General features: G+C 40.3%; 1 protein-coding gene across 2 annotated transcripts in view; it reads left to right on the top strand.

Annotated features, from left to right (window-relative positions):
* Positions 1-12,497: 12,497 nt before the first annotated feature.
* The window catches only part of TBC1D9 (TBC1 domain family member 9), a 49,321-nt gene continuing 44,664 nt past the window's right edge, over positions 12,498-17,154 (top strand). The window contains exon 1 of one of the 2 annotated variants that reach the window (XM_086889802.1): positions 12,498-12,923. In XM_086889802.1, coding sequence (XP_086745928.1) covers positions 12,797-12,923 — 127 coding nt within the window. In that variant the 5' untranslated portion in view covers positions 12,498-12,796. Of the gene's footprint in view, positions 12,924-12,949; positions 13,151-17,154 lie in introns of those variants that run through there. The other variant, XM_086889803.1, reaches the window with a different exon arrangement.

Below are 17,154 nucleotides of genomic sequence, written 5' to 3' on the forward strand. Positions count from 1 at the left end.
AGAAAACTTCAGTGTTTTGTACCTAAAATTGTTTCAACTCTGGAATCAGTTTAAGATACTCTACAAGTTAGAAAGAAGTTTGAGGGCTTTTTGTATGTTGCTATGTTTATGCTCTGCACAATTCATAGCTGATATTTTTATGGGATAGTGTAGTATTTTCAAAAGTATGCTTAACTAACCAGCATAGCTAAATACTAAGTTATGCCTCTGGTGCCCTACCTGTTGTGAAACAATTTCATAGTTAGTCATACCTAGAAAAACTAATGAAAGTGCTGAAAGTGGTTTCCTGTTGTGGTTATGTGCTGCTAACAACTCTGCTTCTGGCTTCTGCACAGGACAGAAAAAAAACCCACAAAGCAGCTTTTTTGTATTTTAGTGGAGCATATAATACTACTTGAAATGCATATTTCTTGACAAATTATTTTGAAAGTTTCAGTCAATACATCCTATTTTTTATTTTGTAGGACAAAATAGAGATTCCAAGAATATTTCATGGTGTGCACATTGATATACTTACTAGCTGTGAGATAATTACTCTTCTTCATTAATCTGTTAAGTAAATTCTTCTACTTTCAATCCTAGGTACAGGCATATTTTATTCTCCTTCTGATTTATCATAGCAGTCATCCTTCAGTTATTCTGCCATCTTTGGTTTGTTAACTATTTTTTCTTTTCAAAGGTATTTTTGACCCTTCTGATATGAAAGCCTTTCTGGAATGGTTCTGTGAAAAATGAGGTTCAATTCCTGGTAAAATTTAAAAGTTTTAGTAAGAGACACTAGGAGACAAAGCAAAGATTAATGGCTGGGTGCTTGGCATTCTGCCAATAGCACACCTTCTATTTTGGAGACACTCTTTATGTACTGTTTCTATTGCATCAGCCTATTGCATATTCATAAACAATAATACATATTTAAAATTCTCAAACCAGTTTACATATTCTAAGAACTATTTTACATGACTCCTCCTTGATACTGCCTTTTTAGAACATGCAAATTTCTTGGCTGTGGTTATAGTCTGTTCTTGTTATCTCCTCCAGTTTGGGCTTTGGTCCATACTTTCTTCAGACAGCAGGTGTTGGCATATCAATAGCAGGGGTCTTCATCATATGTCTGTTGGATGTTATCTCAACCAAGCAGGCAGTTCAAGCATTAACATCAGCTATGCCTAAGTTTAGTTGATAGAAATAAAAAAAACTATAGCAAAATTACTTTAACAATAGATATATATACCATCCTTTCCAATATTTTGTAAAAAGCCAATATTATAATATGTATTTATAACAGTTCCTTTAACTCTTTGCTGTTCTACTGTCTCATCACCATATTCAGTCACACTTAAACTCTCACCCAATCTGTTTTCCTTTTGTTATAAATTGCTCACCACAATCAGGTTGGTCAACCTGATAGTAAAAGATTTTAAAATCACAGAAAATTTGGAGAGTTAGAAAGAAAGTTAGGCTTGGCAAGACCTGGGAAAAGTGTTAAAAGTCGGCCCTGGGAAATGTTAGGCCTTGTGCTTGCTAAGATCATGTGAAACTGCACCTGTGTAGTCAGTATATGATAAATTATACAATTGTTAGATGTGATTAGATATAATTATTGTTTAAAGAATCATGAGAAACTATGTTAAGGGTTTGGGGAGATCATGAGAAATCCATGCTTGGAGGAAATCAATGTATACAATAGAACAATGTAAGTTTAATAATTAACATGTAAGTTATATAATGATAGAGTATAAAAACATGTTCAGCTCAAAACCAAGGTGGGTCAGATTTGGGTATGTGTACCCCTGACACCCAGAGCTCTTAATCAAGCACCTTCATATAATCATTCCATGATTATGTGTTCCTGAACGCTAACAAATCAATAAGGCAATTTATTAATTCATTGCTAAGGGACGAGTAAGCAGCGCTGGGGATGCGGGGAGTCTCCACTCCACCAACACATCCACCTTACCCCTGGTCTCTGTCTCTTTTATAGCCAGTTTCTTGTTACTGATTACTCTGGTTTCACTACATTGTAATCCAGCACCCTGCCTGCTGGAACACCCCTTGGCTCCTGTTACAGCTGCAGAATTTCTGATGCACCTCATCTACCATTCCAGGATTTTCTCATCCTAGCCTTTCCAGCTTGCTGCTTCTGAGGCTCCTGTTACAGCTCCCCTTGCTATCCAGAGGGGGCACTGCGATCAGCTGTGCCTGTGAGTTTGTAAAGGAAAGCCCTTTTCCATCCCTTCCTGCCAGCTGCGTAGGACGCTGGCCACGTGAGGTGGCTGTGCTCGCGCCACAGCGCCCCCTGCCGGCGCGGGGGAATCATCGCGCCCGGCCGGGAGCCACCAGCGCCCCTGCCGGCTGTGCCCGGAACTGCACGGAAGGGGAAAGTGCCTGACAGCCCAGAGAAGGCTGCGGTTGGGTTTCTGGCTCTGCTCTGTTTGCTGTGCTGCTGTTGCTGTTTGCATTGTTATACATACACATACTAGTAAGGAACTGTTATTCCTTTTCCCATATCTTTGCCTGAAAGCTACTTAATTTCAATGTTATAATGATTTCAAGGAAAGGTGGTCATATTTTCTATTCCAAAGGAGGCTCCTGTCTTCCTTAGTGCACACCTGCCTTTCAAACCAAGACACAGATATGAACCTTTTAATTGGATTTTACCTTAAAATAAGACTTTTAATTTACTTTAGATGTATCTCACTTATAACAGCAGCATATATGGCTCAGAAATCTCTCAACTCTTTTTTTCTTAGATTTGAACCTTGACTTTCCTGCTCGTCTGTTTTCAGAAGCCTGTAAAATGACAAGTTTCTCCAAAGTGTTACAATTCAGGACTGTTGGAAATTCTGCCGTGGCAATGTGAACACAGTATGTGTACTGATATTTTTATTTGAAAATAAAATTGGCAATGATTCATTGAATACTGACTCACACTTTAGTACTGGCAAATGCTTCTTATACACTGTCTATAAATAAATGCCTATGGATAAATAAAATACATATCTGTAATTTACAAAAGTTCATGTTATGCAAATTAAAAAGTAACACTGAAGTAATTTATTAAAATTTTCATAAGCTCTAAATCCTTACCAGAAAGGTTGTTTGTGGGTGTCTACACTCACTCAAGTGTAATGTGTAAAATTAGAGTTTAAATTAGTCCATAAGGTTCTATAGATGTGTAGTGGCAAACAGGATGGGAGTTCAGCTTGGAATATATCTTATCAAGTATTCTAGATTCCTGGAAGGTTTAGGAACAGATTTGAGTATATGCAGTATAAAGCACATGTATGATCCCCTGTGATGCAGCAGATTTCATTTGTATGGTGTTCTAAAGGCCTTCTGTAACACAAATTTCCATCCCTAAAATTAGAAATAAAGCTCTCCATGCAGACATACTTCTTCCTGACCATTGATTTCTGGCATACCTCTGATACATTGATCTCTAAACCAAGAAGAAATGTAGCAGGTTTTTAGAACAAAAACTATTTTAAAATGTCTGATGTGTTGTCCGAAACATAGCTGTTGTGAGGTGCCTCAAGGAGGCAAAAATTTAGTTTCAGATAAGCATTGTTAAAGTGAGAGGTGTGGCTGTAAAGCCTGGCTAGTGTGAATTCTGAACTTCTGCTTTGGGGACTGGGCCCTGTGACCCCGGGAAGAGTTGCTCCACCCCAGACCCCTCATGGGATGTCAGCCCAGGGAGTTCTGATTGGGTTTGAGCCCCTGGGGTTTCTCCCTTGCTGTGTTCCTAATGGTCCCTGACCCTGAACTCCACCCTGGATCTGTCCCTCAAAACCCATCACCCTACCTCTGTTCAGGGCTCTCTGTCTCTGGATCTGAATTTGTTCCCATGCTGAATAAATGGTTTCATGAGCAGAAGCCCGTCTCATTGGTGTCCCATGCTGGTTCCTGTTAACTGTAGCTTCTCTAGACATGATCCTGTGGCTACAGAATGCAACACATAGCCCCATACTGATACGGAGAAAATTAACTTCACCCCAGCTGAAAACATCAGATGTTTAACAGAAGTTTCTGTTCTGGAACAGATCGACTTTTGCATATGTTTTCTGCTACATCAAGGCAAGTGAGCAGAGAAGAGTTAAAAAGATGTCAGATTTCCTACAAGACAATTGACAAAATGACAGATACAAATCCCTAAAAATGCTGTTATCAAGACCATCTTGGATGTAACAGTCCATGTTACAAATCGAATGAAGAGCGAAATAAAATATTAATTGTATTGGAAACTCTTGGGGTAGCATGTGTTGTAGTTCAATTGCCACTGAAGTTGTAATCCCATTGTGATAGTTCTGCATGTGCATGTGCATAGCTGTCTGACTTTTTCCACAGATTTCTCCAAAGATTTCAGATATTTTCCATGACTGTTCTCAGTGGCTGTTTTTAAGTATAGAGGAAAATTTCACAAAATTCCTCTTGGTTTTTAAGCTCTACAGCACTTGGAATATCCACCTGAAAATATCCAAAATATAATTTTCTGTTGAAAACAAACATGTTGAAAACTGCATGTTGAAAAATATATGCCTATACATGTAGTCAGCTGCAAAATCTAATATACTGTAGATAGATTTTCCTATCTATTGATAATGATCTATCCTCATTATAGGTATCTAGTCTGATGAGGTAGTCTGATGGAAGGGAAATGGTTACAAATGACTGATTAATCATGTGTAAATATTCCTGAGGGGAATATTCCTTATTCTTACCAGTACGTACTGGTCCCTTATTCCCTCTCCAAATTCTTGCCATACAATTCCCTTGGGATAGGCAGCACAGACAACTCCTTCCACAATACAATCACAAGCAAATATGAAGTAATTGCCCAGTGCCCACAGCAGAAATTTCCTCCAGGGGGAGAGGAAGCTGTGAGTTGTACTTTGAAGTTTACCACTAATTTTGCATTTTTATGTTCAAACAGCCAATTTCTGTATTTTTCTAAAGCTTTAACAATGATATGTGCTAATCTAAGAACTGTGCAGAAATTGTATCCACAGTGTTGGTTTCTAAATTATTGTGGGTAGACAGGCTACTGTAATACCAAAATAAACTAACATTCTCTTCTGCTTACAGGGAGAAGAGGGGGTTGGAAGAAAGTAAAGAGGATTCTAATGAAAAAATACAAAATTTTACAGCTTGGACTCAGGAGGTGAGAACTATCATATTTAACGAAAAGGCTGAGGGGTGAGCTGTGACTAAATCCCCTCCTTAATATCCACCAGGTCATGGCAATGTCCCCCTGTAGCAACCTCTGCAACTCTGTAGCTCAGGAGCCAGCCAGCGCTCATTTGAAGCAATACATTTGTGACCAGGCATTTTCTGACTCATTTTCCCTCAGCTACCTATTTGGAAGGAGGAAAGTTAATCCCTCCATCATCGAATGGAAACAGGAAAGGCCTGAACTTCAAGCATGTGATGGGGGGGCAGTTGAGATTTTATGTTTGTTTTGAGTGTAAGCAGAGTAGGCCTTCCATGGTGCTTCACAAAATTGATTCATACTTTTTCCCTTACTCTGATAATCAAAGACATTTTTGTCTCACTCCACCTAAATATTCTCTTGCAAATTTCCTAAGAAACTGCAGATTTACTAAGGGTCCAGACATCACACTGGGTACCACCTCATCCCAAAGTTACAGATGTGCATTTCAAAGCCTCTTTTATCCACACCTTTCTGGTGAATGATGAAATATATTAAGGTTTTTTGATCTACAAAGTCAATAATAACAATAAAAACTTGCATTCTTTCTTCTTTTAAATTTCAGAGAGCCCATATATTAGGTTTGTATAGCAGGGTGGCTTCAGTGGGAAGCTGCCAGAAGCTTCCCCTGTGTCTGATGGAGGCAATGCTAGCCAGCTCTAACATGGATCTGCTGCTGGCCAAAGCAATGATGGCAGCACCTCTGGGATAAGAGGTTTAAGACAGAGAAAAAACCTCAACTGCACAATTGCAGCTAGAGAGAAAAGGGAGTGAAATAACACTGTGGGCGTGGAGGTCAGTGAAGAAGGAGAGGGAGGAGGAGGAACCAGATCAGTGTTGTTTTACATGCCTTATTTAGAAAAGTAGCAGAAACCAGTTCATCTACTTGGGTTTTTGCAAGGCTGTGTGGAACTACTGCAATGGCACTCCTCTTGTAAATTAGACCAAGTACAGTGACATTATTTATGGGGGATTTTAATGTATTCCACTGCAAATAATGCAATATGTTCAAAAGAATTCAACTCTTCATATTTCAGTATCTTAACTAATTTTGGTGCTGTCATATTACTTTCAATAAGCAGACAAGTAAGTGGTAAACAGTTTATTACCCATCATTTAGATGTTGAACCAAATGTATTTTATCAGCATTTCAGCAACCATCTAGTTCCTTTGTGAACATGAGACAGAAGGTTTTAATTGTCAATTCAGATACCAGCTGTCACATAATAATTTTTAAAGTATTTAGTCATAGAAAGAAACATTGAGGAGGAATCTAGCTTCACTGATTGCACTGGAGTTGCATTATGAGTTTCTTTGGTGTATGCCACACACCTTTTTATTTTGTAAGCAAATGGAGAACCTCTCAGATACCTAAGAAGAAAGACAAAATTAACCAGGTAAAATGAAAGAAAAACAAACAGCACAATAACTTGTGAAATACTTAAGGTAATGATTATCCACCTATATCTCATTTGTCCCAATAAATAATTGCAATTTTACTTAACTCCATAAATACTTTAATACACAAATGTTTAAATGGACAGACCAGTATCTTGGCTTTTACTTGTTTTAACAGGTAGGTTTATTCCTCATTTTTCATCTTCTAAAGCTTCTCTAAATTATTTCACATCGGATGTGCACTCTATTTTAGGATAACACAGATAACAGAACCATTGTATAGAAAAGCAAAGAACATCATCAGAAGGTAAACAATTTTTTTCTGAATTTAAGGATAAACAAACATAACCACTTTATGAATGGGCAATGTCAATTAAGTCTTATGACATATCAAAGTATTTAAATTCAGGTACTTAGCATAAGTAATTAATGAAGTGATTCTGGGGTAAGTTATTACTGAGTATTGGCACACTTAAAGCCAAATTAAGTCCAGCATTTCTCTGCTGTCCAACATAACTTATGTTGTTCCTTAAGAAATCTGTCTTCTCCAACTGGTTATAACTCTTAATTACATGAACATATAATGAAACTGTCAAAGTCTTTGAAAGAAACTTAATTTCTTTCCAGTATTTGTCTTCAAACATTCTCATTCATGTCATGCTAAAGAAACAGCGCTAAGGAAACTGTTGGCTGAACTGGTTTGGTGACTTCTTACCTGTCTGGTTGCTGGTGGTTCCAGATGGTGCCAAAAGGAAGGTGCAAGATGGATTTGGATCACTGAATTTCAGAAAAAGGGCAAATTCTGCTGTTACAAAGATGTATAGCTTTTTTTTTTTTTTTTTTTTTAGCATTGCACTGAAACATGGTAACTGTGCCTTTTTAGGGCATCGCCACATCAAAATATCAGCTGCCATCAAATGTTTGTTGGCTCTCTATTTATGTTAGTAACATTGGCTTAGCTGCATGTAGTCTCCTGAGGCATATTTAAAGAGCTGTTTTTCTTCTCAGATTTATCATTGTCAGCTTTGTTATTGTAGGAAATTTAATAACTTCTTTGAAGTTTTCATTCTTAAACATTTTCTATTTTCATTACATTGGAATATAGCAGATGATGAAATTCATACATTTATCTGTATAGTGATACAGTTTCCACATTACAAAACAAGCAGCTCTATTAATTAGCTAACTAAATGAATTAGCTAATTAGATGAACTATGGACTGGTTAGTCTATCACTGAACTTTGTTACAGTAACAGAATAATTAATTTGCCACAGTGTTAACAAATAATTCCAGGCTGAGAATATAATTGTTCTTACGCAGTCTTGTGGAAGTAGGTCCTGTAAAACAAAGCTTGCTTCTGTTTTGGCAGGGTGAAAGCTTTGGTCAATAGAAATAGTAGGATTGGTATCCATATGTCTGGATTTTGCCAAAGAATTTTTAATTGTAATGACATAATGTATATAAAATTAACTTGGTCATAACATCTGGGTGTAAAATAAACCCACAGAGATATTGGAGAATAAGGGGATAATAGTGTGAGGGAAAGCTGGTAGGAGTCCCTGTATAATTTTAATATTCTACATGATCAATTCTAAAGGAACTTAATGACAATTTTTCTGAATGACGTAGGGATTGACAAGATAGTTATGCAACGACACTGCTATACCAGGACTTGGATCACTCTACTATAACCTAGTGCTTATGTCTATAAACCAGACATAAGGCAAAGGGTGTCAGTTATAACCAAAATAGGGACCACTGCTTTGGAAAGCTTTTCTGAATGAAAATTTTGGATACAATGCTCAGTGTGTTCCCAGTTCAGTGCTGTGTCAAAATAAAAGAATTCGGACATAATGTTACCAAACTGGCAAAGACTTTTCTTCTATCAAAACAAAATTGAAACTGGTAAAGCTCTGTTAACATACAGAGTCCACCTCTGACACCTATACTCCAGAAATTATCAGAGTACACAGGATGGTATAGATATGAAGGAGAGCTGGAAACTGTGAGTCTTATCCAACACACCTCAGGAAGCAGGGTAGCCACAAAAAGATGTGTGCACTATAGACAGGAACCTGCCTGACCCATGGAGAACCTGGAACACCAACAGGGCTTTATAAAGAGTAAAGTAGTCAATATGACACCTAAGGGGAGTTAAATAAATGGAAACACTTCTTACCAACCAGTAACAAGTTGTCCAATTTTCATGAAAGAACAGCAGAACTTCACACACACACACACAAAAAAAAAAAAAAAAAAAAAAAAAAAAAAAAAAAAAAAAAAGCTAAGAAAGCTGTCATTAAAAATGAGAGAAAAATTAGTAAGTGGCACACTGAGGAACAGCTGTCAATCATAGAGAATTAAAAAAAGAAGTGCATCTCAGAATATGAAACTGTTTTATTAACCTTCCTTGGAAAGGTAGGTTCCTCATCCAGACTGAAAGCTTGCAGTCAGTTTGTTTCTCCTGAATTTTCCAACCTAAGTAACTTGTGCATTTCTCAAAGATAATCTTTCAAAATTTTGCTATTTTAACTTTGCTCCTAGTCAACTGAATGGCTGTCTTGAACCACTAGCAAATGCTAGTTGGCTCTGTCTAATGAAGAGATCCGTTGTAAGAAGGTCTTCTGGAGAATAAATGATAAAATGTTATGGATGCTAGCTTTGGAGCAGGCTGCAGGCCCCATGGCCTCTCAGTCTTGCCTGAGAAGCTAGCCTGAGAAAATTCATAGGAGGATTTCAAAATAATCCTCAGAGACAGAAAACAACTGCCACGTGCTGTTTGTCCTCTTGGTTTCCTTGCAAGGGAAAGTCAGGGGGGTGGTGAGCCCCACTGACCAATGATGGTGATGTAGCACTTTACTAAGCAATAAGAGTTTCCTTTCTGTACCTTCCACGTATCTGTCCATAAGACAAGCCTAGAGCAATAAACTAGAGATTCTCCTGTTGTGACTCCCTTGAGAGTCAGTGTCGTTCTTTCTCACCGTTCCTAATCAGAACGACAAAATGTCTTCTTTATTTCATTCTTTTCCTACTTAAGTAATGTTAATGTCCACTACTATGATGATATTACACAGAATGGCTGTCCTTCTAGATTCATGTTTATTTTCTTCCCTGGGAGGTTTATAATATGTTATATGAAATGATTCCTCAGTTTGTATTGGTATCTGCTCCTGATTTCTTTATTTTTCAAAACTGAATAACATATGTTGGAACCCTGGGTGCAGAGAATTTCATGCTTTCTGTGCTGGCAGGCACAGACCCACAGGAGAACACTGTTTGACCTAGGGCTGTGGAAAGGGCTTCCAAGGTTGATAGATAAAACTGAAACTGTGAGTGTCTAGTTTGAATGGAGGTGTGTTGTATCACTTGGTAGAAAATATAGACTTTAAGGTTTTAGAATACGGTAATATACATGTAGCAAGATGGAGGTTTGAGAGCATAGGCTTGTCTTGGTTTTTCACCTTCTTGGTGGATTTTAGTAATATTGTGTGATTGGATAGAAAAATCCACAGTGCAGAACACAGGTGTTTGGTTACTGGGTTATAAGTAAAAAAAAAAATAGTTGGAATTTTATAAATGGGTACTTGACACTTAAAATGCCTTGATTTTTTAGACTGTTTGCTTAGTTGCAGATGAACTCACTGTTTGTAAGAATGTAATATAGATAAGAAAAAATAAACAAATGAGTCTGAACATGAAAACCATCTTTCACTCATTAATCCAAACCTTGAGGGATCCTTTTCCTTGAAGAAAAGAACCCAGAGACATTTTACCACACACAATGTAGTTTTAAATCTAGTGGCTCAGAGAACTTTAAACTGTCCCATTCAGTGTTAAAACCACACTGAAACTTACAAACTCGTACAGTTTTGTCAACAAAATAAATTTTTTCAACCAAATAAAACATACAGGGGCAATTATTCTTTTATTCCTATTTCAGTATTTGCCTAAATCCCTATTATAATTCAAGGGACTGACCAGAAGTTCATTTTTTTGTTCCTGTAATGGTTTGACACTGGCCAAATACCAGGCACCCTTGAAAGCCACTCAGTCACCCTCCTGTTTCACAGCTGGACAGAAAAAAGAATAAAATTTTACAATGGGGTCATGAATGAGATAAGGACTGGCAGAAAACACACCAAGGGCAAAACAAGCTCAACTAAGAGGTACAAAGTGAATTTATTACAGAGTCAGAGGAGGATAATGAGAAGTAAAATAAGCCCTTAAAAACCACCATTTTTTCCCAACCCCTCCCTCCTTTCCACCAACAGCACAGGGGTACAGGGAGGTAGAGGTTTTGGTCAGTTCATCCCTGGAGTTGCTCTTCTACTGCTCTGAGAAAGGGTGAAGAGGCTCTTCTGCATTTCCATTCAAGGTGCTGCTGCCCTTTTTGACAATGAAGATGAATATTCTACACGGTGCAGTGGAACTGAGAGTAGAACTGGCAATTTTTAAGTGTACATCAGGGACAGTCACCTCCTCCTCCTGAACTTTTTACCTACACAGAAACAACCACATGACTGCTACCTCAGATGAAGAGTCATTTCTCCCAGGATTGTATTTCTGTCTTCACATGATGGACACTGGGTACCAGCTCCATGCCAGCACCAGTTGATGTAAGGCTAGACTCTACTAAAAAGTACAGCCTGCATGAGCAGTCTGTGTCCAGGACATGGCTTTATGCTGTCTTAGGGTCTTAATTTAGCCTTTTCAACATCTTTAATAAAACAAAGATACATATCTGATTCAAAAATAACAGTTTTATACCTAAAGTGTGTCCAGTCCTTTCCTGACAACGTGGAAACCAAATAACATTCAGAACTACAAGGATAGAAAATGTGTTATCTATACAAACTAGTGTTCCTTTTGAGCATGCTTTATTCTAGGGTTCTTCAGGTCCTCAAAAATTACCCCCACCTTTAGCAGTAGACACATGGTGGTCTTCAGCAGCAAAGGTGAACTTCAAACATGGTGTGGGGCATGGTAGAGAACAAGTACACAAAAGGGGCTGTGGCAAGAGGGCAGTGTCACCTCCTCTGGTGGGGATGGCTTCCTTCTGGTTGAGACCAGAGCCTGCTCTTCCTTTTAAAACACAATTTTACAAAATTCTCTGAGCCACATGATGAGAAGGCCAAATCTTTCAAGGCAGGCATTAAAAGGGGAATCTTAGAATGGTTTGGGTTTTACAGCATCTTAAAAATCATCTCATTCCAACCCTCTGCCATGGGCAGGAACACCTCCCACTAGATCAGCACCATCCCAGCCTGGCCTTGAATGCTTTACGGGATGAGGCATCCACAGCTTCTCTGGGCAACCTGTTCCCACTGCCCATTGCCTCTCCACCCTCCTACTGAAGAATTTCTTTCTGGTATCTAATCTACACCTGCCCTCTTGCAGTTTGAAGCTATCACTCCTTATCCTATCAAAAAGTCCCTTTCCAGCTCTCTTGCAGTTTTCAGGTACTGAAAGGTGCTGTAAGGTCTCCCTGAGCCTTCTCTTCTCCAGGATGAGCAACCAGAACTCTCTCAGACTGTCTGCAGAGAAGGCTGGGGGCCCCAGAGCTGAATGCAGTACTTCAGGCGGGCCCTCGCCAGAGCAGAGGGGCAGCATCACCTCCCGCATCTGCTGCCCACGGTGCTTTGGATGCCACGACACGTTTGGCTTTCCGGGGTGCGAGTGCGCTGTGCCGGCCCGGGTCCAGCTTGTGGTCTCCCGGCATCCCGAGTCCTCCCGGGCAGGGCGGCTCTCGGTCCGCGGCTCTTGCCCGCAGTGTCCCTGCGGAGCGATTCGGCGCGCGGCCGCGCAGTGGGTGTGCCCGTGCCCGCGCTCAGGTGCGGGGGCGCGGAGCGCGTTCCTCGAGGGGCGGGCGGAGCGATCGGCGGCGCGCACGGCGCGGATGCGCGGCGGTCCCGCGGGCTTTGTGCGAGAGCAAGAACGGAGGGGCTGGCGTTGATGTCACCGCTGCGGCAGGAGCTGCCGCCGCCCCGGGCCGCAGCAGCCGCCCCTCCGCGCCCGGCGGAGCGCGGGTAGGCGGCGGGGCCATGCGGCTGCTGCCTCCGCCCGGTGCCCGCCGGTGCCCGCGGGGCTGCGCCGAACGCCGCGGCGGCCGGGCATGGTGGCGCCTGATGCGGGCGGTGCGCGTGTGAGCCACCCCTCAGCCCGCCGGGCCTGCTTTTGTCCGCGCTGGGAGCATGTGGGTGAACCCCGAGGAGGTGCTGCTGGCGAACGCGCTATGGGTGACGGAGCGGGCCAACCCTTATTTCATCCTGCAGAGGAGGAAGGGGCACGGCGGCGATGGCGGCGGCGGGGGACTGGCGGGTAAGGGCGGCGGCGGCGGCGGGGCCGGGGCGGGGCGGGGCCCTCGGCCGTTCCCGGGGCACGGGGTCCCTCAGGGGCCGGGGCGCGGCTGCAGCGGCGCTCCCCGATCCTGCCCGAGCTCAGGCGCGTGGAGTGCGCCGCGGTTCCCACGCGGATATACGCGATGGAGCCTTGCGTGGGAGACCACCGGTGACCGATGGCTCACATCAGGGTGTGACTTGCCCCAGGTTCTGGAAGAATTTTCTTGCTGAATCTTTAGCACGCGTAGCGTAAAATAAGACGGTGCTGTAATTCAGACATTTACGTAGAGAACAGATTTGCTTCGGCATCCGTATTCTCCAGATGTCCATGTGAAGTATGTTCCCTGAATGCTTTGTTTCCGACTGCTGGCAGCTGGAGACGCTTTTGTAGAGGGTTGTGTCATACTCACCTGGTTCTTAATAATACTGTGCGTATACATTCATCGAGGTCTTCCACCTCTTCTTAGGCAACGTATATGTATTTATATGAGATTGGAGGTACAGAACCCAATGGTGTTTCCATTGATACTTCTTGAATTGACGCAGAATAATCAAGCTTATTCTCCTGAAACCTGTGCCTTCTTTATGCACTTCCATGACAATTAGTACTTCAGGCTAAGCAAAATAAACATATGGATTGCATCTGTGTTTGGTTCAAGGTCCTCTACATGTTTATTGAGAGATTGTTTCTTCAGCCCTTCAATGCTCTATAGACTTGTAAGCAGTTCATAATATAAATTAAGGCACTGCTGTGAAGTGTGTTTTCATGTAGACTGCTGAGATCTTCAGTCAGTGTTGTGTGTTGATAAGCTATCTCATTCTTGTGTGGGAAGTGACCAGCAGCCACTCCACATTGGCTGTAGATTTTAAATTTTTTTTAATAATCTTTTGAAGTGTGGACAGAATTGACAAATCCATAAAAAATGTGTTTTGCCTCAAAATTCATCCCTGCTTTGCTTACTGAAAAATTCTTTTCAGGTTCTCCTTTCATGGATTGCTCCCTGGCTTTTCAAGGTCTGACAAGACATTCTTCTACCTTTCTGACTTTGTTATCTTTGAATTAGAGATAGTTTGAGATAGCTATCGATTTTCCAGTCGTTTCTCAGTTACTGAGGAAACAGGCTGAGAGTTTAGGGTTCTGTTCTTCAACCTGTTTGCACAATGCATGCATACCTAAGTCTTGTTGCAGGTTATGTATAATAGCCTGGTGATACCACTTTACAGGTGGAGAAAACATTTTGGAAGATTTTGTTCTTGAATGGAAGTAGGATTCATACATGTATACTCCTTTTTTTGTGGAGGCCAGATAAACCTGCAGCATTTGGTAGAAGTTCAGAATAGAGAAATAGTTCTTTGTTTCAGCATTACCCCCCTGCCTTTTGGAATTTAAATATTTGCATACTGTATCCATTATTTTAGTATGTGAATGAAGTCTGTATAGTGAGTATTATTTAGAAGGTGAAATTCTCCACATATTTTGAAATCTGCTTTCCATGTTGTTCTTACTCGTGTCTGTGCTTTACTGGAATTGCAGCTGATGTGGCATTGAGGTAGTAGCAACAACAAGTCCATTTCCAGGGGTTTTGTTTGTACAGAAAAGGGCTGGTAAAAAGTTGTAACTTTTTTCAATATGTTGCCAAAACCAAAACTAATCAAACCCCTGTAACTAAGTAATTTATTAGAGTTGGCAGTATTTAAAGTATGGGAGTTTATCAGACCATGTGCTAAAATGGCAAGGGTTTATGGCACAGTGTCAACAAAAGGTGGGAGAGAAAAGGGCGGGAGGGATGGATGTAGTCTCCAAGCCACTCCCAACGTGACAGGCACAGTAATAATTGGAATTTAGGTGGTTTTTTTTTTTCATAGAAATACTGGAATTTTTTGCTGATTCTTTTAACAGCTGTGGTCTGCCAGTTGAGGGACACCGAAGGTGGAGAAAGCTAGTGGATTGGTCTTGGTAAGAAAGACTGGTTAAAAGCAAGGTATTGAGGGACCTAGTTGATCCTGAGTTAAAGAATATGTCTGCTGATACAATAAACAAGATATGTAATTTGTAGTAATTATAGCATTTAGGATTTAGGACTCTGGTAGCTCCCTAGATGATACTGATCTTGTGACAAAGGTGGAGGTTACCTGGTCAAAAGTAACAGGGAAAAAAAGAACTTTTGGGTTGGGGGGTTGGGGGTTTTTTCCTCCTTAATTACCCTTTCTGTAGTGACATAACACTGAAATTTGCTCAGATGTAATCTAAGAAGTTAGCCATCCACCGTATTTAATATGGTACAAAATTCGGCCTTGTTGCTCCATGGGAAACCAATTTCTATGTCCTTGAAGTTGACTAGAAATATTGTGTACAAGATTTTTAACTGTGCTAGGGCTGATCTCAAGTTATATTTGCAAGAGAGGATGTAAATACAGCTGTCCTTTTATTTTTTTCTGATCTAACTTTTTCTGGCTTGTACTCCCTCATTATTGACTTTTGAAGTCATTTGTCTAGAATTGTAGAATGAGAATTGATTTTCAAATTGATGAGACTGTGGGTATGATGACATTAGATGGCTTCACCATGTAACTTAAGCAGTGGCTAGACAATGAGAAGCATTGATTCTCTGGCATTGCCCTCAAATCTAGGTTTGCCGTAAAACTGTCATCAGCAAAGTGATCAGGGTTAAGTGTAATGCCCTTCTCTCCAGCAGTGATCGTGGCAAACTCCTTTTGGCACGTCTCAGTCTAAAGCTAAGCATTTTATGTAATTTAGGGGATGGGTGAAAGTACTTCTTGTTGGCTTTATGATGGAGCAGAAGAACAGTACTCGAGTTACCTGTTCTCCTGGATCCACTCTTTGAAGGAAAAGGAGTATCAGTAACATTGGGCAAAGGCATGAAAAATCCACTCTTTCTACACTGTTTCTCTTCTCTTAGTGGTTTATGTAACAGTTGAACAGAGAAACTCTTAATTAAATACTTGTTTGGACATTGGAGACATTTTCTCCACTATATTGTATTGTAACAAGTTAGGAGAATGATGATGATCTTTTAATGTGTTAGGGCAGTGCTGATTATCGAGCCCATAGAAGTAATCTCTGCTAAATGGTGTATTAGATCAATAGTTTACTTCAGAGATACAGCTTTTCTGATAAGCAGTGTGGATCCATTTTTATACTGAATTAGGGTCTGGACTTGTTTAAATTATTGTGTTGATGTCAGTACTAGTCACATCAGTGGGACTTTTCTTTTTAGGCATGCCTTTAGTGAAGGGTTGTTTGGGTTTTATTTTCATTTTTAACAAGAAGAAAATAGGAAAGATTGTTAATTGGATTTTAAATTGGATTTTCATAGCTTTTCTGCAAACTCACATTATCTTGCATCAGTGCATTAATCTTCCAGGACAAGACCAAAAAAATGTACTTTTCTGCTTTAAAAGTATTTGATGTTTGATGAGCTTTCTCTGTAATTAAATTGTTTAATGCCTAGCACATAATGCCATGCCCATATTTTGCTTCTGTGTGACCCGTTGTCAGGTGTTTTATCTTCCTTTTGTTCACCAACAGGGAATAAGGCATTTTCTTTCCTCATATTCTCCTTGCTTCCCTAGGCAGCCTGGTAGTTTGGCCTAGATGAAATAATTCGTTCTCCACAGGAATGTGGTGTATTTATTTACACAGCAGCCTGCATCAGCTGTAGCAGAGGCATTTGGACAGAACATGAACCCAGACCTCTACCATAATTTGGACACTGTGTCATGTATGGTGGTATTACTTTTATGGATGTAAAGATCTTGAACATGTCATAAACTTTATAAACAACTAAAAGGCTCGTGTTATTAAGTGTATCTTGCATTCAGATGCAACAAATAGGTTTTAAAATGTCTCTTAAATGCTTTCTGCTATACTGTTTTAAATTGCCTGCCAAACTCTTCTACTTTGAGACATTGTAGTAAGGAATTATTGTGCCTGATAATGGATAGCAGAGCAATGTATTCACTTGGAGCTTACAGGAAGAGAGACTGAGGGTGTGGTACAATTAGCTGGTGGCTACTGTGCTCCTTTTGCCCCTTACATTTGTGAGTGTGAAGTAGGGATGAAATTCTAAGTGACTTTGTTTAAAATGTTTTTTCTGAGATCTTTGAATCCCAAGGGAAATATGTTGTTCTTAGCAAGAACTGTTTTTAAACATGAATTATTTTGCAAATAGGGTATATATGCTTACAGC

The sequence above is a fragment of the Cyanistes caeruleus genome, chromosome 5 (assembly GCF_971803275.1).
Source record: "Cyanistes caeruleus chromosome 5, bCyaCae1.hap1.1, whole genome shotgun sequence".
In the NCBI taxonomy this organism is placed as follows: domain Eukaryota; kingdom Metazoa; phylum Chordata; class Aves; order Passeriformes; family Paridae; genus Cyanistes; species Cyanistes caeruleus.